Raw genomic sequence first — 22,171 nt, 5'->3', positions numbered from 1 at the left:
AGGGGCGTGGTGGGGGTGTCAGGTAGGGTGTAAGGTCACACGGGGGTTTGGTGGGGGTATCAGGTAGGGTGTAAGGTCACACAGGGCATGCTGGGGGTATCAGGTAGGGTGTAAGGTCACACGAGGGCGTAGTGGGGGTGTCAGGTAGGGTGTAAGGTCACACAGGGCGTGCTCGGGGTATCAGGTAGGGTGTAAGGTCACACAGGGGCCTGGTGAAGGTATCAGGTAGGGTGTAAGATCACACAGGGGCGTGGTGGGGGTGTCAGGTAGGGTGTAAGGTCACACAGGGGCATGGTGGGGGTGTCAGGTAGGGTGTAAGGTCACACAGGGGCGTGGCGGGGTATCAGGTAGGGTGTAAGGTCACACAGGGGCGTCTGGGTGTATCAGGTAGGGTGTAAGGTCACACAGGGGCACGGTGGGGGTATCAGGTAGGGTGTAAGGTCACACAAGGGTGTGGTGGGGTATCAGGTAGGGTGTAAGGTCACACAGGGGCATGGTGGGGGTGTCAGGTAGGGTGTAAGGTCACACAGGGGCGTGGCGGGGTATCAGGTAGGGTGTAAGGTCACACAGGGGCGTCTGGGTGTATCAGGTAGGGTGTAAGGTCACACAGGGGCACGGTGGGGGTATCAGGTAGGGTGTAAGGTCACACAAGGGTGTGGTGGGGTATCAGGTAGGGTGTAAGGTCACACAGGGGCGTGATGGGGGTGTCAGGTAGGGTGTAAGGTCACACAGGGGTGTGGTGGGGGTATCAGGTAGGGTGTAAGGTCACATAGGGGCGTGGTGGGGGTGTCAGGTAGGGTGCAAGGTCACACAGGGGCATGGTGGGGTATCAGGTAGGGTGTAAGGTCACACAGGGGCGTGGTGGGGTATCAGGTAGGGTGCAAGGTCACACAGGGCGTGCTGGGGGTATCAGGTAGGGTGTAAGGTCACACAGGAGTGTGGTGGGGTATCAGGTAGGGTGTAAGGTCACACAGGGGCGTGGTGGGGGTGTCAGGTAGGGTGTAAGGTCACACAGGGGCGTGGTGGGGTATCAGGTAGGGTGTAAGGTCACACAGGGGCGTGGTGGGGGTGTCAGGTAGGGTGTAAGGTCACATAGGGGCGTGGTGGTGGTGTCAGGTAGGGTGTAAGGTCACACGGGGCGTGGTGGGGGTGTCAGGTAGGGTGTAAGGTCACATAGGGGCGTGGTGGGGGTGTCAGGTAGGGTGCAAGGTCTCACAGGGGCGTGGTGGGGTATCAGATTGGGTGTGAAGTCACACAGGGGTGTGGGGAAGGCGTGGTCCCTCAGCTCACAAATCTAATCAATTTAGCTTGTATGCCTGCTTACTTCAGCTGGGGGGGGGGGGGCGGTCTTCCATCCGCTGGTTTACTCCCCAGATGGCCACAAGGACTGGGGATGGACCAAGCTGAAGCCAGGAGCCAGGAGCTCCATCTGTGTCTCCACATGGGTGCAGGGGCCCAAGCTCTTGGGCCATCTTCCACTGCTTTCCCAGGTGCATTAGCAGGGGGCTGGGTCAGAAGTGGAGCAGCTGGGACTCAAACCAGCACTCCAAGATGGAATGCCAGCATCGGAAGCAGCGGCCTAACCTGCTGCGCCACAACGCGGCCCCTCGCTTGTCTCTAGTGAGGGAATCGCCCTGGCCGTTAAACGTGCGAAGTGAACGCTCTTTAGTGCACAGCTGATTCTGGTTTGACTTTATCTGGGCTGAAGATACAATTTCTCTCTTTCCTGCAGCGAACTCAGCAAAATCCCACTGTAGGTGGATTTAATTGATTGTGTGAAAATCTGAGCTTGTGTTCACTGAATTCTCCACAAAATTTTCACTCTGTAGGAAAAAAAGTGGGCAAAGCATCCAGGTGCGGAAAAGCAGGAAGGGAGCGGTAGGGTCAGCCCGCGACCCCGGCCGTGCTCGCGCTTGGCGTAGGCAGGACGCTGCCCAGGCCCCCCTTCTCACGCAGGGCCGGCTCCGGCGCTTGCTGGGTCACTCTCCGTGACCACACAGTTCCTGTGCTACCCACCCTCCCTTCCCGAGAAGAGGCCTGGCCAGTCCCCCTCGGGCAGCGTGGAGGCCGCACGTGATGTCCTTTTGGGGGCAGGGGAAACAGCTGCTCATGCGTCCACCTTCTCTTTAGCCACTGTGGAAGATCCATCATGTACTCAACGCACAGCTGTCCAGTTAGCCCCACTCCAGGGATCCACTCACACCCCAGGGATCACCCCAGGGATCTACTCCACATGCCAGGATCCACTCACACCCCAGAAATCCACTCCACACTCCAGTGATCAACTCCACACCACTAGGAATCCATTCCACACACCCCAGGAATCCATTCCACAACCCAGAAATCCACTCTACACCCCAGTGATCACTCCCATGGATCTACTCCACATGCCAGGATCTACTCACTCCATGGATCCACTCATGCTTCAGGGATACACCCCACACCCTAGGAATCCACTGTACACCTCCAGGGATCCACTCCACACCCCCAGAGATCACCCCAGGGATCTACTCCACACTCCAGTGATCAACTCCACACCCTAGAGATCCACTCCACACCCCAGGGATCTACCTCACACCCCAGGGATCTACTCCACACTCCAGTGATCGACTCCACACCCTAGGGATCCACTCCACACCCCAGGGATCTACCTCACACCCCAAGGATCTACTTCACACTCCAGGGATCCTCTCACACCCCAGGGATCTAGTCACACAAGTGCCCGGACAGCCGCACCCTAGGCCATCTGAGCGGTGGGCATGGGGCAGCTGTGGAGGAGAGGGGCCGCTCTGCAGGTGCTAACACACAGACACCTGTGTTTTTTAAAAAGTGCTCACCAGAGTGAGCAGAGTGGTGCGGGGAGTCCAGCGTGAGGAAAGTCCCTTAGGCCTCGCCCACGCCCTTGGGCCGCAGCCTTCAGGGGTGGGGGGCTCCACGTCCACCTCAGGTACACAGAGAGCTTGATTTTCTTTCTTTTTTTTTTAAGATTTATTTATCTATTTGAAAGAGTTGGAGAGTCAGAGGGACAGACAGAGGCCTTCCATCCACTCGTTCACTCTCTAGACAGCCACACGGCCAGGGCTGGGCCAGGCCAGAGCCAGGAGCCAGGAGCTTCACCCAGGTCTCCCACATGGGTGCAGGGGCCCAGACACTTGGGCCATCCTCCAATGCTTTTCCCAGGCCATTAGCAGGGAGCTGGATCAGAAGCCTGGCAGCTGGGGCACAAACTGGAGCCCACGTGGGATGCTGGCATTGCTGGCGGTGGCTTTACCCACTGTGCCATGGCACCAGCCCCAAGTTTGGTTTTCTTTTTTTACCAATGTGTGCATCGCTTTCTAAACCTTACAAAGCAGTCTTGGGGAAGGCATTTAACATTCAGAGACTCCCGTGGGCTGCACTGCTCAGACTGGCAACAGCCACGTGCCACGTGCAGGCATGGGGCTGCCGACCTCTGGATCACACGTGGCAGAGGGGCACAGTGGGGCAGAAGGACCGCCTCGTCCTCACCCTCTAGGGTGGTACACAGAGACCGGCAGGCATCCCGGCACGGCGCTGCTCCTGCAGCCGCAGTGGGGGGTGTGAGGAAGGTGAGGGGGCGGGTGCGTGGGAGCCCCCAGCGGGGGCAGAGCCAGGGCTGCAGGCCAACTGCAGGGACCCCCACTCCAGCCTGGCCGCTCCCCTGCCCTGTGCGTGCTTCTCATCTCTGAGCTGTTAGCAGGATTCAAGGAGGCAGCGCAGGGCCTGGCATGTGGAAAATGCTGTAGTGCATGTGTGTGTGTGTGTGTGTGTGAAAAGATCATTGCCATGCAACGCCTACGCGGGGACAGGGCGCCCCCTGCTGGCTGCAGGGCTGTGGGCACAGCTCAGAGAAGCCGTCTCGCGCACAGTTCCCCGCAGGTGCTAATCCGTAGTATACATACGGGTAATAGTGTCAGAATACCCCAGAAAGGTGGGGCAGGTGGGGAGGGGTCACAGACGGCCCCTGGAAAGCCTGCGGCCTCCAAGGAGCACGTGGCCACCCCGGGAGGGCCGCCCGCAGAGGGCGGGGCCGAGCCTCTCCAGTCCTGCCGTCGCCCTGCCCGACCACCCAGGGAGTGCAGATTGGAATCAGAAAGGGGCCCTGGAGGCAGAGGGCACACAGGACACCAGCAGCGCAGCCTCATCTCTTGCCCAGATGGAGTGTGGCGGTGTTTCCTGGCACCGATTGCATTGGTGAGACAGGGTTTGCGGGCTGGCTGTGACCACGTGGTGCTGGTGGAGGGTGTTTGTGCCTGTGGGTGCTTGTCCTGGAGGAGTCAAAGTATACTATAAAAAAGCCGTTTGGGCTTTGTCTTGGAATTTCACATCTCTAAAATCCAGCTCTGCAGCCCACAGGCTGGTGTGAGGAAGAGGCGTGCGCCTCACTGCACAGGTGGTCGTCCGTTAAGCAGCCAGCCCAGTGCTGGCAGGGAAAGGCTAGCCCACGACCAGAGCTAGCCCTCCTGGTGGCCCCTGCAGTGAGCTAGACAGCGCACAGGAGCCGAGGGCCTCCGGCGGGGCATCTTACACCCAAGCCGTCCAGCGTGGCGTGAAGGAGTTAGCTGGAACTGCTCCGTACCTAGCCGGCCTCCAGGGATGTCACAGAATTTGCCTGGGCACCTGTGGCCGCACGGTTGGGACCCACGCTTGCTGGGCAGGTGCACCCTGGTCCACGCAGCGGCAGCCGGATACAAGGGCAGGGCCTCTTCCTCCCTCATTGCTGTGAGCCTCACTCCTGCTTCCCACAGACAGCCCAGAACCAGTGTTTCCTGGGTGCCCTTGGCCACTTGAGGGGGGTCAGACCTTAGAGGAGGCCCCACTCTACCGCAGGGCCTTGGCACTGACTGCACTAAGGAATTCTGGGGAGACAGAATCCGCCCTTCACCCCTGCAGAGAAGGCGTCTTTGCTCAGAACAGTTCTGACCTCGGGTCTCAGCGCTCTGCCTGCGCGTGCTCACATCTTCCATAAACCTGAGCCCCCGGAGCAGGGGCTGGACCTCAGCCTCTCGGGCCCACGAGGCCAGATGGCGGAACCTCAAGCGGAGTGCCCGTTGCCTCCCCCGCTGCTCCCCCCGGTGCTGGGTCAGCCCGCGGAGCTGGGAAGCTTGGTGAGCACAGTTGGGAGCGTGAGGAGCCGCTCAGAGTGGAAGTCAGGACTTCCTGGAGAGGAGGCCCTGGGGAGCTGAAGGCAGCGGGAGGCAGTCGGCAGGCGCCGCTGGGTGTTGCAGGCTGGGATTTTACGCCCGTCAGAGTCTTAGAGTCTTGGGAGGGCGTTTGTGCGTGTTGACAGTGACACCGTATGGAAGCACAGCACAGCGGCTGGAAGCGTGGGAGTTGCTTGGGCCACGCGTGTGCAGGTCACACAGTGCGAAGTGCGCAACAATAAAGTGCGTGCCGGATACACCGGTGGCCCTGAGGCAGCTGCCGTCTCAGGATCGGGGCTGGCAGGACCCGGAGGACTCCTGGGTTGATCTCGGGATGGGCAGTGGGCCGGAGAGGGTGCAGTCCAGGCCCACAGAAAGCCCCTCGCGAAGCTGTGACAGCAACGGAGCCTGGCGCGTTCATGCCTGCAGATTGCCACGCACTGGGGGCGGGGTCTGGAGAGCAGGCGGAGCAGACAGGCCTTGTTGCAAGGGGTGTGACGAGAGACGCTGGGTCTCTTTCTGATGACTGTGGGGTCGTGAGTGAGGGCCCAGGCCTGGAGCTCGGAGCAGGCACCACAAGGCCCGGAGGGGTTCACACCTGGCTGGCAGCTTCCACTGGACTCCGAATGACTCAAAGAACAGACTCAGGCCGCGCCGTGAAATAGCAGCCTGCCACTCCAGCATCCCACATGGGCTCCGGTGAGTCCTGGCTGCTCAGCTTCGGACCCAGCTCCCTGGGCTTGGGAAAGCATTGGAGAAAGGCCAGGTCCTCGGACCCCTGCACCTGCTTGGGAGACCTGGAAGAAACTCCTGGCTCCTGGTTCTGGCCTGGCCCAACCCTGGCTGTTGCAGCCATCTGGGGAGTGAAACAGTGGATGGAAGACCTCTCTGTCTCTCCTCTCTATCTCTGTAACTCTGACTTTTAAATAAGTAAATCTAAAAAAAAAAAAAAAAAAAAAAAAGAAGAAGAAGAATAGAATACAATAGGAGAAAGGCGAGAAGGTGAGAAGGGGCTCCAGGCCCGCCCACCACACTCGCACCCTGAAGGTGTCAGAGGCAGGCCGTGGTGGGCTCCCAAGCCGTGCAGAAACGCGGTTTACCCAGGTGCACAGCCCAGGCTCAGCTGCACCCTGGCCGAGCAGGGCAGCGGTTCCGGCGAGCAGGCTGCTGGGGCTGGGCCCGGGCTGTGCCGCTTGCCGGGTGCACCGACCTGAGTGACCCGGGTGTGTGGGGCCTGATTTCTCAGTGCAGCTGCGAATGCATCGCGTCTTGCTGCCCTGACTTCAAGAGCTGTGAGGCTCGAACCAGCGCTGTTCTCTCCCAAGTTCCCCGCAGGAACAGGGCGGGAAGGGCTGCAGTGAGAACAGAAGCCCTGAACCACCTGCCCAGCCTTGTTTTCCAAAGCTGACGGCTCCCTGGCTCGTCCCTGACAGTAGTTTCCAAGTCCCCCAGGGTGGTCTAAGACCACAGGGGGAGCGTGGACACAGTTAGGAGGGAGTTAGATGCGCTGGCGGGCACAGAAACCGCCCGGCCGGGTTAGGACAGCAGGCAGCCAGTGCTGCTGGCGGGCACACCCGTCGGGCAGCGCCTCCTGTGTCTCCTGATTGCTTTGCCGGCCCAGAGGGCATCTCCTCCAGATGGGTTTGGAGGACTTCAAGTGTGGCCCGGCCTGGTCTCCCGTAGCCCCTTCCCCTTTCCCCTGGGCGCTGCTACAACCTCAGGTCATCAGCCAAACTGACCATGACCAACGCCAAGTAAACGGCCCCAGCCCCGCGCTTACAGCTGGGCAGCTCCCGGCCGGCCTCAGGGACCCACAGGAGACCCAAGTGGCCCCGGGCTTGTCTGGAGGTCTGGTGCCCGGGTCCCCTGGAACGGAGACTGCCAGGCAAAGACGTAAGTGTTGAGTGAGTGGAACTTCAAGTGGGCAGCAAATACTTTCAAAAGGAATGTGTGGATCACCTGTAAGTGATTAAGATAAGCTGACAACATCTGAGCCAATTGTAGGCATCACGCTGGACAGTGACAGGGACGCTGGCAGCGGGCATGGACAGTGAGCCTGGCCCAGCTCATCTGAGGATTCCCAGGAAGTAGGGGTGGGCTGTGACGGCTCGACAGCAACAACCACAAAAACGTGACTATTTCCTGAAGCTCCAAGAAGTGAGCGCTGGAGCCCACGTGAGATCAGGAAGTGAGCCCTGGGTCCATGTGTGATCAGGAAGTGAGCCCTGGGTCCATGTGTGATCAGGAAGTGAGCCCTGGAGCCCACGTGAGATCAGTCCACGTGTGATCACAAAGTGAACCCTGGAGTCCATGTGTGATCAATTCACGTGTGATCAGGAAGTGAGCCCTGGAGTCCACGTGTGATCAGTCCATATGTGATCAGGAAGTGAGCCCTGGGTCCACGTGTGATCAGGAAGTGAGCCCTGGAGCCCACGTGTGATCAGGAAGTGAGCCCTGGAGCCCACGTGTGATCAGGAAGTGAGCCCTGGAGTCCACATGTGAACAGGAAGTGAGCCCTGGAGTCCACGTGAGATCAGTCCACGTGTGATCAGGAAGTGAGCCCTGGAGCCCACGTGTGATCAGGAAGTGAGCCCTGGAGTCCACATGTGAACAGGAAGTGAGCCCTGGAGCCCACGTATGATCAGTCCACGTGTGATCAGGAAGTGAGCCCTGGAGCCCACGTGTGATCAGGAAGTGAGCCCTGGGTCCACGTGAGATCAGTCCACGTGTGATCAGGAAGTGAGCCCTGGGTCCATGTGTGATCAGGAAGTGAGCCCTGGGTCCACGTGAGATCAGTCCACGTGTGATCAGGAAGTGAGCACTGGAGTCCACGTGAGATCAGTCCACGTGTGATCAGGAAGTGAGCACTGGAGTCCACGTGAGATCAGGAAGTGAGCCCTGGAGCCCACGTGAGATCAGTCCACGTGTGATCACAAAGTGAACCCTGGAGTCCATGTGTGATCAATTCACGTGTGATCAGGAAGTGAGCCCTGGAGTCCACGTGTGATCAGTCCATATGTGATCAGGAAGTGAGCCCTGGGTCCAAGTGAGATCAGTCCACGTGTGATCAGGAAGTGAGCACTGGAGTCCACGTGTGATCAGGAAGTGAGCCCTGGAGCCCACGTGTGATCAGGAAGTGAGCCCTGGGTCCACGTGAGATCAGTCCACATGTGATCAGGAAGTGAGCACTGGAGTCCACGTGAGATCAGTCCACGTGTGATCAGGAAGTGAGCACTGGAGTCCACGTGTGATCAGGAAGTGAGCCCTGGAGTCCACGTGAGATCAGGAAGTGAGCCCTGGAGCCCACGTGTGATCAGGAAGTGAGCCCTGAAGCCCACGTGTGATCAGGAAGTGAGCACTGGAGTCCACGTGAGATCAGGAAGTGAGCCCTGGAGCCCACGTGTGATCAGGAAGTGAGCCCTGGAGCCCATGTGTGATCAGTCCACGTGTGATCAGGAAGTAGCCCTGGAGTCCACGTGAGATCAGGAAGTGAGCCCTGGAGCCCACATGTGATCAGTCCACGTGTGATCAGGAAGTGAGCCCTGGGTCCATGTGTGATCAGTCCACGTGTGATCAGGAAGTGAGCACTGGAGTCCACGTGAGATCAGGAAATGAGTCCTGGAGTCCATGTGTGAACAGGAAGTGAGCGCTGGAGCCCACATGTGATCAGGAAGTGAGCCCTGGGTCCACGTGTGACCAGGAAGTGAGCCCTGGAGTCCACGTGTGAACAGGAAGTGAGCACTGGAGTCCACGTGAGATCAGGAAGTAGCCCTGGAGCCCACGTGTGATCAGGAAGTGAGCCCTGGAGTCCACGTGAGATCAGGAAGTGAGTCTAGGGCCCACGTGTGACCAGGAATTGTCACTCCTTTGCTGCTGCCCTGTTGCGCTCCTGGTTGACATCCAGCAGCACCGGGGGTCCCACAGGAAAGCCGTGGAGCCTAAAGCAGAGCAGCACCAGCCTCCCTCTCGGCACAGCCGCCCAGCAGTTCCTGTTCTTGTCGGTGCTTTGAGATGGAGCGGGTGCCCCGGGCAGCTCGGGCAGGTGGTCAGGATCACAGAACAGTGCAGCTCTAACAGACACCAGCACAGACACTCCCGGCTCTCCCCCCCCCCCCCCCCCCCCCCGGAGCCCTGCTCGCTGCTGTGTGCTGAGTGTGAGAAAGATTCAGCAGGTTCAGGAGGGGCTCCGAAGGGCCAAGGTCCACAGCCAGCCGCCTGCTCTTAGATGGGCGCAGGAGAGGACTGGGCCATGTCCTCCTCCTGTTCACGGCTGTCGCTTGCTGGAACGCCTGTAATCTTCGAGGAATAAAAACGGCATTGGTTCACTGGTGATGTTTGCTGAGGCCCAGCATGGACATGGTGCAACGTGTTCCTGCAGCCAGAGAAGGCGCAGATAAAAATGTGCAAAGTGATCCAAGAAAACCCAGCAGGCACCGGGTTTCCTTTTCCCGACTTAAAAAAAAATCTGCCGATCTTACTTGCAAGTAATGAGTGAGAATGAGGTAGAAATGGTTCCCTCCAGGAGACACAGCCAGTGGGTCACAGCAGGTGCATGTGCCTGGCGGGGGGGACACAAATCGCCCCCTAGGAGCTGTGGGCAGGGCACCCAGCAGGAGCTGCGCGGGTCCAGGTGGCTGTGTGTCTTCCTCCACTGTGGGGACCCATGGGGATTTTCAGTCTGGGTTCTGATCGTAAGCCAGGCGCAGGGATGGGTGAGGGAGGGACTCTCCCGGGCGAGGCGGGGAGGGCGGAGCGGGGGTGTCTCAGCAGCAGCTGGAATGCATCTCAAGCGCCATGCTGGTGCTGGGGACTCGCACGTCCAGGGGCCTCCAGGGGTGGGGACACATGGGGTGGGGAGACCCACCTGCACCTCCGATTGCTGCAGCTCCTGGCTGGTGTGGCCTTGAGCAGGCTGGCCCACCACCTCAGTCTCCTACTGTGGACAGCAGGAGTGGGGATCAGAGTCACTCCGCGTGCTGGGACAGCCCCGCACAGCGCCAGGCAGCCTCTTGGAGGGCGGACCCCCCAGGCCGAGCCGCCCGTTTCTTTGTGTGTGTTCACAGGGCACTTGAGAACTGCAGGAGCCGCGGGAGGCTCGGTGGCGTCTCCCAGATGCCGCCCATCACTGGTGTGGCCTGGTCAGGCTGCCAGGGCGGAGCGGGGAGGCAGCCCTGGGCTCTCGTGCACCCAGAGACTGCTCTGTCCACCGCCTTGCAAGGAGTGGAGGGGCTGGGAGGGACTGGACGTGAACTGTGGTGCCCACCACAGCGGTGCCCAACCCCGTGACTCGCGACGCCGAGAGGAGGGGCAGTCCCTGCAGGCTGGACAGCGAGTCCTGGGGTGGCTGCTGAACCTGCGGTGGCTCTGAGCGTCCTTCATGTTGCCGTGCCTGGGCAGGACGAGAGCCAGGATGTGCACGGCCCGGTCAGGCCGGGTGGACACGCGGGGAGACGCTGACTGGGATGGAGCTGTCAGGATGAGAGCCCCAGAGAGCTCTGCACGCAGAAAGGGAGCTGCGCCTCCCCTACCCCAAGATGGGGCGCGGGGAGGAGGCTCCTGCCCAGCCCCCGCCTCTCCCTCCTGTGTCCTGGGCCCAGGGCCCCCGTCCAGGCCAGCAGTCTCTGACTCGCGTGAGAGAAACAGGGCTCCTCTCCCCGCCTCCCATCCTGGAGGAAACACAGAGACCTGAGGGCCCCGGGCTGTGCCTTGGTAATTAATAGCGTTTATTAAAAAAAAAAAACAGTTTTAAGTTTAAGGAAGTGCAGGGAGCTTCCATGCCTGGGGAAGGCGCCGCACAGGTGCCCATAGCAGTGCCTCGCACACACGGGCCAGGTCCGCGGCAGCAGGTGCAGTGATGTTGACATGCTGTCCGGACTGGAGGCCAAGGGCAGTGATGGGTGCTCTCAGATGTACAGGGACGCACGACCCTCGAAGCCACACCGTCTAGGGTAACTTCACACCCCAAAACTTCCCCGCACCCCGCCAGCCCCTCTAGCCCTGCACCGCTCCCCCAGGACCTTAGCACCGTGATGGAAGCAAAGAAGGAAGGAGGTCAGCACAGGCGGACTCCAGGTGAAAGCAGTCCCCTGTGTTGAGCAGGGACAGGAGCCCAGGCCCCGCCTCCCCCAGGTTCAGTTCTGCCTAAACGCCCCTGGGGTCTGGGCTTTCTGCCCCTCCCTGGCAAAGTCTCCTGCCCGCCTCTCTGGGAGGCGGCCTCCCCACGCCCGGAGCTGGGAGCCTCAGCTCACCTGTCCCTTTCACTCAGCCCCAGGCTACCTCCCAGCTCAAGTGCTTGGACCTGACTGGTGCTTCCTGGGCCGTGAGGGCCGGGGTGGGGAGCAGGCACCGCGGGCAGGAGCAGGTGGCAGCCTCCTCCCCCAGGAAGGGACACATGAGGTCCCGCCCCCCTGCTCCAGCCCAGCCCAGCCCTCCCCTGCTGCTGGGGCTGGCAGGGAGACCCCCCTCTACGTGCCTGGGGCTGGCAGGGAGACCCCCCTCACTGTGCCTGGGGCTGTCAGGGAGACCCCCCTCACCGTGCCTGGGGCTGTCAGGGAGACCCTCCCTCACTGTGCCTGGGGCTGGCAGGGAGACCCCCCTCACCGTGCCTGGGGCTGTCAGGGAGACCCCCCTCACTGTGCCTGGGGCTGGCAGGGAGACCCTCCCTCACTGTGCCTGGGGCTGGCAGGGAGACCCCCCCTCACCGTGCCTGGGGCTGGCAGGGAGACCCCCCCTCACTGTGCCTGGGGCTGGCAGGGAGACCCTCCCTCACTGTGCCTGGGGCTGGCAGGGAGACCCCCCCTCACTGTGCCTGGGGCTGTCAGGGAGACCCCCCTCACTGTGCCTGGGGCTGGCAGGGAGACCCTCCCTCACCGTGCCTGGGGCTGGCAGGGAGACCCTCCCTCACTGTGCCTGGGGCTGTCAGGGAGACCCCCCTCACCGTGCCTGGGGCTGTCAGGGAGACCCTCCCTCACTGTGCCTGGGGCTGGCAGGGAGACCCTCCCTCACTGTGCCTGGGGCTGTCAGGGAGACCCCCCTCACCGTGCCTGGGGCTGTCAGGGAGACCCCCCTCACTGTGCCTGGGGCTGGCAGGGAGACCCTCCCTCACTGTGCCTGGGGCTGTCTGTGGCTTCGATCTCACGCACTCTCTGCTCTGTTCACGACAGGCGCTGGCGTTGATGGCGTGGAGGAGATTAAGCGTCACCCTTTCTTTGTGACCATAGACTGGAACGTAAGTCACACCAGGGCCCCAGCTGCACACAGGGACAGGGCAGGGGTGGGGGCCAGGTTGAGAGGAGGTTCGAGGTCAGCGAAGGTGAGTCACCTGCGGCCAGCACTCTTGGGACGCTTCTCAGCCGCCGGGCCCCGGAGAGGCACAGCCCCCTGCCAGCTCCCAGCCTGCTCCTGCCTGGCGTCCCTGCGGCCCTCCCCTGCCTGATAGACTCCTGTCTCCACCTCTGGGGCTGTGCCTAGTGGCCAGAGGAAGGCGTGCAGGGCGTCAGCTGCCTGTGTCCTTCCCTTGGGTCAGCACAGTCGCCTACACTCGGGCTCTTCCTGAGCGAGCAGACACAGCTCAGAGCACTTGGCTGACGTTGGCACTGTCCTTTGCAGGATGGAGTCTATTGTCTCTCTACGTCGAGCACCCGAGAATTGCAGCCCCGGGTCCTGGTATCTGTTTATTTATCTGAAGAGCAGAAGGAGATAGAGAGGGAGAGAGAGAGCGCGCTTCCCTCTGCTGGTTCACTCCCCAGATGGCCTCAGTGGCAGGGGTTGGCCAAAGCCAGGAGCCAGGGACTGCATCCAGGTCTCCCACGTGGACGGCAGGAGCCCAAGCACTTGGACCACCATCTGCTGATTTCCCAGGCGCCTTGACAGGGAGCCGGGTGGGAAACGGAGCAGCCGGAACTCGAACTGGCCTGCAGGATGGGTTGGCAGCGCTGCAAGTGATGGCTTTACCTGCCGTGCCACAGCCACCGCCCCTCCACCCCAGGTGTTGTGATGGCTCTACCTGCCGTGCCCCAGCCACCGCCCCTCCACTCCAGGTGTTGTGATGGCTCTACCTGCCGTGCCCCAGCCACCGCCCCTCCACCCCAGGTGTTAGAGCCCCAGATCCCGGTCTCCCTCTGAGGATGCCGGACACGAATGCTGGCTGAGCCGCTCCTCTCCCGGGCTCTCCTCCTCTACCCAAGCCCTAGGGTGACGGTTCCCATGAGAGAATTTTGCAGATGCAACTTCCTTTCATGTTAGACGAGAGAGAAAGTTGAAATTTCAGGAATCCACGACTTCCAGCCAGGTTAAAAACAAAAAGCAACCCTGTTGAAACGCCGACTAGAATCGCTTCTCGGCCTTTTGGCTAAGGTCGAGTGTGAAACGCCGACTAGAAATCAGGTTGCATCCAGTAAGCAAAAAGGAGAGCTGAGGACCTCCCAAGAGACGCCGCCACCGTCTTCCTTGGCCACCTCCTTTCCTGAGAATTCGGGGTTACCAGGCGCTCAGGCCAGCTCGGCTCACACAGGGATCCCGACCGGCCATTCTCCGTCGGTCCCCTGAGCTGGAGTGTGTCCTCTGTGGGGACTGTGGCCTTGACCACGAGCCTGCGTGTGAGCCTTGGGGTGGGGGAGAAGCTGCAGGCGGGAGGAAAGGCACTGCCTGCGTGTGTGTGCCCCGCACGAGGACAAGGCCAAGGAGGGACTTGGCAAGTGCTGCGTGTGGACGCTTACCTCAGCCAAGGACTGAAGCCACACGGCGGGGGGTGGGGGCATCGTCCAGGAGGGCCTGCCGGGGAGCAGAGGCAGCCTTGGAAGACGCTCGGGATTCCAACAGCGAGCGGGGCTGTGGGGGCTGCCAGCGAGTCCCCTGGGTGCAAACGCAGTCGTTGGCTCCCTGGACCGAGGGCGGCATTTCCACGCTAGCTTCAGTACTCGGGCTAGAATTAAGGTCGGGGAGTTCCCTGTGTCCACGTTTCTTCCTACTCTGGCCTTTGGAAGACCCTTCCTCGGCCTCAGCTGGGAGCGTGGTCCCCGTCACTTCTGTTCTCGCTAGAGGAAGCCGGCAGAGCCTGCAGGGCCTCGGCATCGCCTTCTGTCTGACGGTCTGACTGGGCGGAGCTGCTGGGTGGTGGGGGCCCCGATACACTTCCGCCGCGTTAGTTCACGTGGCCCATAAGAAGTGCGCGGTGCCCACCCCAGCCAAGTGTAAGTGGGGTGTCCAGGACGTACGGTCAGCTCCTCCTCGTGCTGCCCACAGCCCGGGCACGGCTGTTGAACCAGAGCAATGCGGGGTGGGTGGTCACAGCATAAGAGAGATGGGGCCTGAAAGACCGCTGGGAGCCGACCCAGGAAGGGGCACGGGGATGCTCCCCACGAGGACCTACGGGTGTGAGTGTGCAGGCGTGCATGGGCGCCCCCACCCCATGTCTGGTGGCTGACCTGGACCCCATGTTGCACAGCTGGGCTCTCTTAGACCCTGAAATGCAAGGTGTTGTCTGGTACTTGTTTCGCAGGTCCTTGGACTCAGTGACGTGGGTGGAGATGTGCCCATTGTTTCGGCAGCCCAGGTCACTGGAAACCACCGTGCACTCTCGTTTGCAAGAACCGTTACACCCAAAGGAGTCACTCCCCTGCAGCGCGGGCAGAGTCACGAGGGAGTGACGCCCCCCGCCTGTGCATTTCAGCCCCGTGCTCGCCCAGAACCCAAGGGGGACCTGAGCCTCTGTTCTCTGCTTCCATCCGTGACCCCAAACTGCCAGCAGTGCTGCCCGGCTGTCCCCGGGGTCTGGGTGACTGCAGAGCGGAGGTGCGGGTCCCTCCCCAGGGCCTGTCCGTCCTCACTGCCCTGAGTGCCCAGCAGATGTGCGCCTGCCCACGCCTCCCGCGAGCTTGCCCCGCTTGACTCCTCCGGTGAAGAATCGCCAGGCCGGTACAGGCTCGGGGCCTCTGCAGAGGCCGCGGTGGAGCCCAGCAGGTGGGAGCTGCTTTTCCCGGGGCTGAAGCATCGCTGAGCGCACAGAGCAGGCACAGACCCGAAGTCAGCACCGCGGGCCGCGCAAGCCAGGCCCGGGAAGGCTTCCAGCCCAGCGCAGCTGCCCTTGAAGGGAGCCTGGTAGGCGCCAGTGCGTTGACAGAGAATGACACCATCCAGATGTGGGCCCTGGGGAGGGGGCGAGCTTGCACTGCCCAGTGCGAGCGCCCTCAGCGCAACGTGGGGCATTACCAGATTCCTTTCCTGAGGTTGGTAGCCACTCACCATTAGTACTGGTACTGGCTAATCTTTGTACATGTCAAAGCCTGCTGTCCACATGGACAAGCATGCTGTCCACATGGAAGACAGAGGGGCTCCTGGCTGAGACCGCGGCCTGGGGAATGGGCAGGGTGCCCAGGTGGCCCGGTGAGCAGGCAGCATGTGAGGGAGGGGCCCGGCTCAGGTGCCCCGCTCGCGGTGCCCTTGGTGGAGAATCCCTGCACAGTGACAGAGTGGGAGCCGTCGCCTGCCGCTCCCGCTGCCCGGAGCAGGGCCGCCGCGGCTGGCTCCTGGGCTGGGTGCGCCGGGAGAGCTCACCCTTTCAGGGACCGACAAGGACTTGCCGTACGATGGTGGGTGATCACCTCTGGTGCGGCAGTTCTGTGGATCCACATTCTGCCCCGGAGCCTCTTACAGTGGGAAGGCCGTGCAGGCCAAGCTGCCCCTGGGGCCTGACACGGCCACCCCCGCAGGAGCGCCCAGCGTCCTCCGTCCTGCACCGCCCTCCGTCCTCGGATTTTCACGTTGCTGTTTTAGGAGCAGTCTACGGTGTGCCTTTTGCCTTACCGGAGCGTTAGTAATCTCTCAACGCCTGGAGCCAAAACTGTAGAGAGCAGATGTTCGGGCTCGTGATGCTAGAAGAACCGGCCGCCGTCCTAGTGCCTCAAGGTCTCTTCAGGGATGACGGAGCCCTCGTGTACCTGCTCGACTCCCTCGTGGGATCGGTGCAGGGTGTGCAGCGCTGCTGCCAGGCCTGCGTCAGCCTCACACCCTGCCGCGAATGAGAGGACTTAAATCGTGCTTGACGGCCTGGACCCTGGGACGCCGTTTGCCTCCGCAGCGTGGCCGTGAATTGCTCCAGTCTCAGAAGGGAATCTGGGTCAGACTCACTAACTTGTGTCCCATCGAGCTCAACGCCCGGACAAAACGCTGTCACTGTTTCATTGTCTTTTCTTTTCTTTTTTAAGTTTTACTTATTTGAAAGAGTTACAGAGAGGGAGAGGCAGAGAAGAGAGAGAGAGAGAGAGAGAGAGAGAGGTCTTCCATCCACTGGTTCACTCCCCAAATGGCCAAAAATGGCCAGAGTTGGGCCAGTCTGGAGCCAGGAACCAGGAGCTTCTTCCAGGTCTCCCACATGAGTGCAGGGCCCCAAGCACTTGGGCCATCTTCTGCTTTCCCAAGCACATTAACAAGGAGCTGGATTGGAAGTAGAGTAGCCGGGTCTTGAACCGGTGCCCGTATGGGATGCGGCACTGCAGGAAGTGGCTTCACCCGCTACGCCACAGTGCCGGCCCCCAGTGTTTGATTTCAACCTCTCTGCAGGTGCTTACACGAAAGGCAAGGCTATCTTTTCCCCCAAACCCCCAGCCCCTCATTAGGTTTGGCCGCAGGAAGAGAGACAGCCTGTGTAGCGGTAGCATACGAGCACTTTCCAGAATGTTCAGTCACAGGAAGAAATCGGCCAGCCTCGAAGATCACAGCAGCATCAGGAAAGCAGCGAAGTCCGAGGGACCGGCCCCGAGGGGCCCCAAGAGCCTTGCTGCCTGCCGAGCTCAGAGTGAAGCCGTGGTGACATCAGGGGACAGACGGCGTGGCGGCCCCGTGGCCCCGTGGCCCCAGGTGTGCTCAGCCCCCAGATCCTGCTCACGGCCAGCCTTCGGTCCACTGTCTCCTGCACGCCTCCCTTGATCACGTCAGGATCCCCTCAGCCAAACGGGCCCCAGGCCGAGCTCTGGAAACAGCAAGGAAGCAGAGTGCGTTGCCCACACCACCTTCCAAAGCGAGAAGCCTTGTGCACGTGACGCAAGGGTGCTGTGTGACGGCCGGGCTCCCTGGCACTTGCATGTTTGCTTGTGCTGCGCCAGGCATGCAGGGGAAGGGAGGAACGGGGGTATGGCAGGTGAGCCACCCAGGGCCCCCTGGGGCGGGGTCTGGGAGGTGGACCTGTGTGATGGCCGGCTCCCTGCTCCATTGGCAGGCAGGTGGATCTGTGTGATGGCCGGCTCCCTGCTCCATCGGCAGGCAGGTGGACCCGTGTGATGGCCGGCTCCCTGCTCCGTCGGCAGGCAGGTGGACCCGTGTGATGGCCGGCTCCCTGCTCCATCGGCAGGCAGGTGGACCCGTGTGATGGCCGGCTCCCTGCTCCGTTGGCAGGCAGGTGGACCCGTGTGATGGCCGGCTCCCTGCTCCGTTGGCAGGCAGGTGGACCCGTGTGATGGCCGGCTCCCTGCTCCGTTGGCAGGCAGGTGGACCCGTGTGATGGCCGGCTCCCTGCTCCGTTGGCACGCAGGTGGATCCGTGTGATGGCCGGCTCCCTGCTCCGTCGGCAGGCAGGTGGACCCGTGTGATGGCCGGCTCCCTGCTCTGTCGGCAGGCAGGTGGACCCGTGTGATGGCCGGCTCCCTGCTCCGTTGGCAGGCAGGTGGACCCGTGTGATGGCCGGCTCCCTGCTCCGTTGGCAGGCAGGTGGATCTGTGTGATGGCCGGCTCCCTGCTCCATTGGCAGGCAGGTGGACCCGTGTGATGGCCGGCTCCCTGCTCCGTTGGCAGGCAGGTGGACCCGTGTGATGGCCAGCTCCCTGCTCCGTTGGCAGGCAGGTGGACCCGTGTGATGGCCGGCTCCCTGCTCCGTTGGCAGGCAGGTGGATCTGTGTGATGACCGGCTCCCTGCTCCGTCAGCAGGCACCTAGGTTAGGAGAGTAAGACGCTCTCAGCTCAGACGAGGCCCACGGCACCCTGCTGGGACAGGAGTCTGATTCCAACGAATTATTTTTCCTTCTGGATAAAATCGTGGGGATCCCTGGCGTGAAGCCCTGAGCTGCGCCAGGGAGCAGACAGAAGAGGGTGAGGGTGCAGCACTGGGGCCGCGCTGGTCTTGTGACGTCCTAGGGTGACTTGGGTTCACGAATCCTCGATTTCCTTGTCTGAAGGGACAGTGTGGCATGGAGGTGGGCACCGAGGGGCCAGGCTGCAGCCTTGCCGAGCAGGACTCCCATGGGGAGAACGGGTGGGTGTCGCCTCACCCTCCATGCCTGCTCCACATGCAGCTGCTGTTGGTGGCTGGGCCTGAAGCAAGGCAGGAAGGGGCGGGGCAGGGGGGACGAGGGAGGGCAGCACTTGGCCCCACTGCCCTCTGGGGTGGTGCCACGTGTTGGGGGGGCAGTTCTGAGCATGGCAGGGCACTGGATGCCCGGAGCGCTCACAGTGGTGACAACAGTGAGTGGACATCACCACGGGTCCCGCTGTGGCCAGGGGAGCTGTTTTCTTGGCCACAGTGAGGCCAGGGCAGGAGTAGACGGGTCCACTTGTGCTTCTCCGTGGCCGAGAAGGCAGGGGCAAGCCTAACAGGAACAGCCACTTCTGTGTTGGGGTTTGTTTCTAGCAGATGTCTCCTGGGGTTAGTTCTCCCTCACATTAGGAGTAGGAGGTGGACTCCGTGCAGATCTGTGCCTCCAGGAGAGGGTGGGATCCTGACTCCAGCAGGAAGCTGCTTGCTGGTACCCAGCTGAAACATCACGGCAGGCGCTGCCCTGGCGCCGTGGGTCTGGGTGGAGCTGGGGTTTTCATGGGCAGAGCCACCCTTGCTTATGAGAGCCCCCGTGACAGGTGCACACATCACGGAGGCTTGCTCCCCCCATGGGTGCATTGCCACGGAAAGTTCTGGAGCGAGCTTAACGAGTCAACTCGGTCCCTGAAAGCTGTCCACCCGGCACAGGAGGTGATGGACTGACTACGGCTGGGGGGACTCACAGCTTCTCCTCGTTGGCTCCACAGTGGACAAGCACTGCTGTGCCCACCAGCGGCAGCCGGGCAGCTGGGTGTCTGGCCACCCCCGCCTCCCCTCCCGCAGCTGCTCCCCCGGTCCACTCGAGCACTCGTGTTTGGGGAGGGGGTCAGGAGACCCAGCTCTGCCTGCCTGCCCGCCCCCCCTCGCCCTTGGCCTTAGACCAGTTCCTCGGCGTCTCCTGCCTCTGTTTCCCACTTCCTGGTGTCCGAGACTCAGGGAAGTGCCGGCTGGAACCCTCGCCTCCGTCGTCCGGCCTCCCAGGCCCTGGGTGCCCTGACTGTGGAGCAGAGGTCCAGGCCTCGTGTGCGGAAGGACCCCAGGGCCTGGGAATTGGGGTTTTTGGCTAATGCGTGGGGCCCCTGAGCAGGCAGGTCTGGGAGAACTGCGCCCCCAGTGCCTGTAGCGAGGCTCTGCTCTCGGCTCCCAGCCCCACTGCTGTCCTGCAGCCTCTGGGTGGGCGGCGGGCACATTCTCCCTCCCGGCTCCTCTCCTCCTGTCGGCCGGGCTGCCCAGGGCTGACCCCTGCTCCTCACACCTTCCAGCCGGGCACTTCCTAGCATCTCCCACGCTCTGCTCCACGCCGCCCCTGGCGTCGCACACGGGGTGGACCTGGCGCGTTCAGAGCCTGTGCGGCACTGACCGACTCCGGGCACCCAGTGGTGAATCATGGGTTTCGAGGATTGTCACAGCTCCAAGGCAGGACCCAGAAGGTCGGACCCAGACGTGGCTGTGGGAGGGGGACCTGGGACACCTGCTCTGAGGGCTGGAGCATCCCCAGGGCTGCAGCTCCAGGTTGCGCCTCCCGAGACACCAGAGAGGAGGGGGGGGCAGTGCCCCCTCCCTGTTGGCCTCCTGTAGGATTTTACTTGGAGACAAAATTCAGCCCAGGGGAAGTCTGAATAGCACTCAGCGTGTCCCTAGACCCCTGCCCCTCTCGGGTTTGTACATCGTGGGTCATGGTGGGGGATCAGCACTGCCTGCCGTGAGTTGACGAGATGTGTGTCCGTGTGTCTGTGTGTCCATGTGCATTTTGGAGTTCCAAGGGATGTCTGTGAGTGCCCGGGCTGTAACGGGAGCACCTTTCCTTCTAGCCGAAGGTGCCAGACACCCAGCGTACCCCCGCGGTGGCTGTGGTCCAGTGCCCCAGCGTCCCCCCATGGTGGCTGCAGTGCCCCAGCGTCACCCCGCAGGGGCTGTGGTCTCTGTGTCCCAGTGTCCCCTCACAGTGGCTGCAGTCCAGTGCCCCAGCGTCCCCCCGCAGTGGCTGTGGTCTCAGTGCCCCAGCGTCCCCCTACAGCAGCTGTGGTCCAGTGCCCCAGCGTCCCCCCACGGCGGCTGCAGTCCAGACCCCCAGCGTCCCCCCGCGGTGGCTGTGGTCTCAGTGCCCCAGCGTCCCCCCGTGGTGGCTGTGGTCCAGTGCCCCAGTGTCCCCCCACGGCGGCTGCAGTCCAGTGCCCCAACGTCCCCCCGTGGTGGCTGTGGTCTCAGTGCCCCAGCATCCCCCTACAGCAGCTGTGGTCCAGTGCCCCAGCGTCCCCCCACGGCGGCTGCAGTCCAGACCCCCAGCATCCCCCCGCGGTGGCTGTGGTCTCAGTGCCCCAGCGTCCCCCCGCGGTGGCTGTGGTCTCAGTGCCCCAGCGTCCCCCCGTGGTGGCTGTGGTCCAGTGCCCCAGTGTCCCCCCACGGCGGCTGCAGTCCAGTGCCCCAACGTCCCCCCGTGGTGGCTGTGGTCTCAGTGCCCCAGCATCCCCCTACAGCAGCTGTGGTCCAGTGCCCCAGCGTCCCCCCACGGCGGCTGCAGTCCAGACCCCCAGCATCCCCCTGCGGTGGCTGTGGTCTCAGTGCCCCAGCGTCCCCCTACAGCAGCTGTGGTCCAGTGCCCCAGCGTCCCCCTACAGCAGCTGTGGTCCAGTGCCCCAGCGTCCCCCCACGGCGGCTGCAGTCCAGTGCCCCAGTATCCCCCTACAGCAGCTGTGGTCCAGTGCCCCAGCGTCCCCCTACAGCAGCTGTGGTCCAGTGCCCCAGCGTCCCCCTACAGCGGCTGCAGTCCAGTGCCCCAGTGTCCCCCCACAGCGGCTGCAGTCCAGACCCCCAGCATCCCCCCACGGCGGCTGCAGTCCAGTGCCCCAGCGTCCCCCCACGGCGGCTGCAGTCCAGACCCCCAGCGTCCCCCCGCGGTGGCTGTGGTCTCTGTGTCCCAGTGTCCCCCCCACGGCGGCTGCAGTCCAGTGCCCCAGCGTCCCCCCGCGGTGGCTGTGGTCTCAGTGCCCCAGCGTCCCCCCACAGCAGCTGTGGTCTCAGTGCCCCAGCATCCCCCCCCCACCATGAAGGCTGTGGTCTCAGTGCCCTGTCTTGCTTGCCTTGCAGAAGCTGTACCGGAAGGAGATCAAGCCGCCGTTCAAACCCGCCGTGGGCAGGCCTGAGGACACCTTCCACTTTGACCCCGAGTTCACGGCGCGGACGCCCACAGGTGTGTGCCGACCACCGCTGCCCCCCGTGGGGGCCTCTCCTGTCTGTCCGTTGGGGGCAGGTCACCAGGAGCCAGGGGACGTGTTAAAAAATGCTGTGGGCAGAGAGCACGGTCCATCTGCTCGGCGACAGACCCCACTCCCCGTTACCGCACTCAGGAGTCCCTGAGTCTGCAGGGTCCCCTCCCTTCCTCCCGTGCTGAGCCCAGTCCCCGCCCCTCAGAGGGACACACAGAGGCGAGGGCCAGGGGAGAATCGCAGCAAGGCAGATCTCTTACAGAGTGGAGGTTTGCTTTTTTTAAGATTTATTTATTTACTTTAAAAGCAGAGTTACAGAGGCAGAGTGACAGCGAGAGCGAGAGAGAGAGAGAGAGAGAGAGAAGTCTTCCATCTACTGGTTCACTCCCCAGATGGCCACAACGGCTGGAACTGGGCTGATCTGAACCCAGGAGCTTCTTCTGGTCTCCCACGCAGGTGGCCATCTTCTACTGCTGTCCCAGGCCACAGCAGAGAGCTGG

The 22,171-nt window shown here is 62.3% G+C and overlaps 1 protein-coding gene across 1 annotated transcript in view; it reads left to right on the top strand.

Moving 5' to 3' along the window:
* The window catches only part of RPS6KA2 (ribosomal protein S6 kinase A2), a 142,658-nt gene that overhangs the window by 86,989 nt on the left and 33,498 nt on the right, over nucleotides 1-22,171 (top strand). The window contains exons 11-12 of the mRNA XM_062187027.1: nucleotides 12,326-12,390; nucleotides 21,553-21,655. Of these exons, the coding sequence (XP_062043011.1) occupies nucleotides 12,326-12,390; nucleotides 21,553-21,655 (168 nt within the window). The remainder of the gene's footprint in view (nucleotides 1-12,325; nucleotides 12,391-21,552; nucleotides 21,656-22,171) is intronic.

Source organism: Lepus europaeus, chromosome 3 (genome assembly GCF_033115175.1).
Source record: "Lepus europaeus isolate LE1 chromosome 3, mLepTim1.pri, whole genome shotgun sequence".
Classification (NCBI taxonomy): domain Eukaryota; kingdom Metazoa; phylum Chordata; class Mammalia; order Lagomorpha; family Leporidae; genus Lepus; species Lepus europaeus.
The sequence above is the reverse complement of the archived record's forward strand: the minus strand, read 5'-3'. Positions and strand labels throughout refer to the sequence as shown.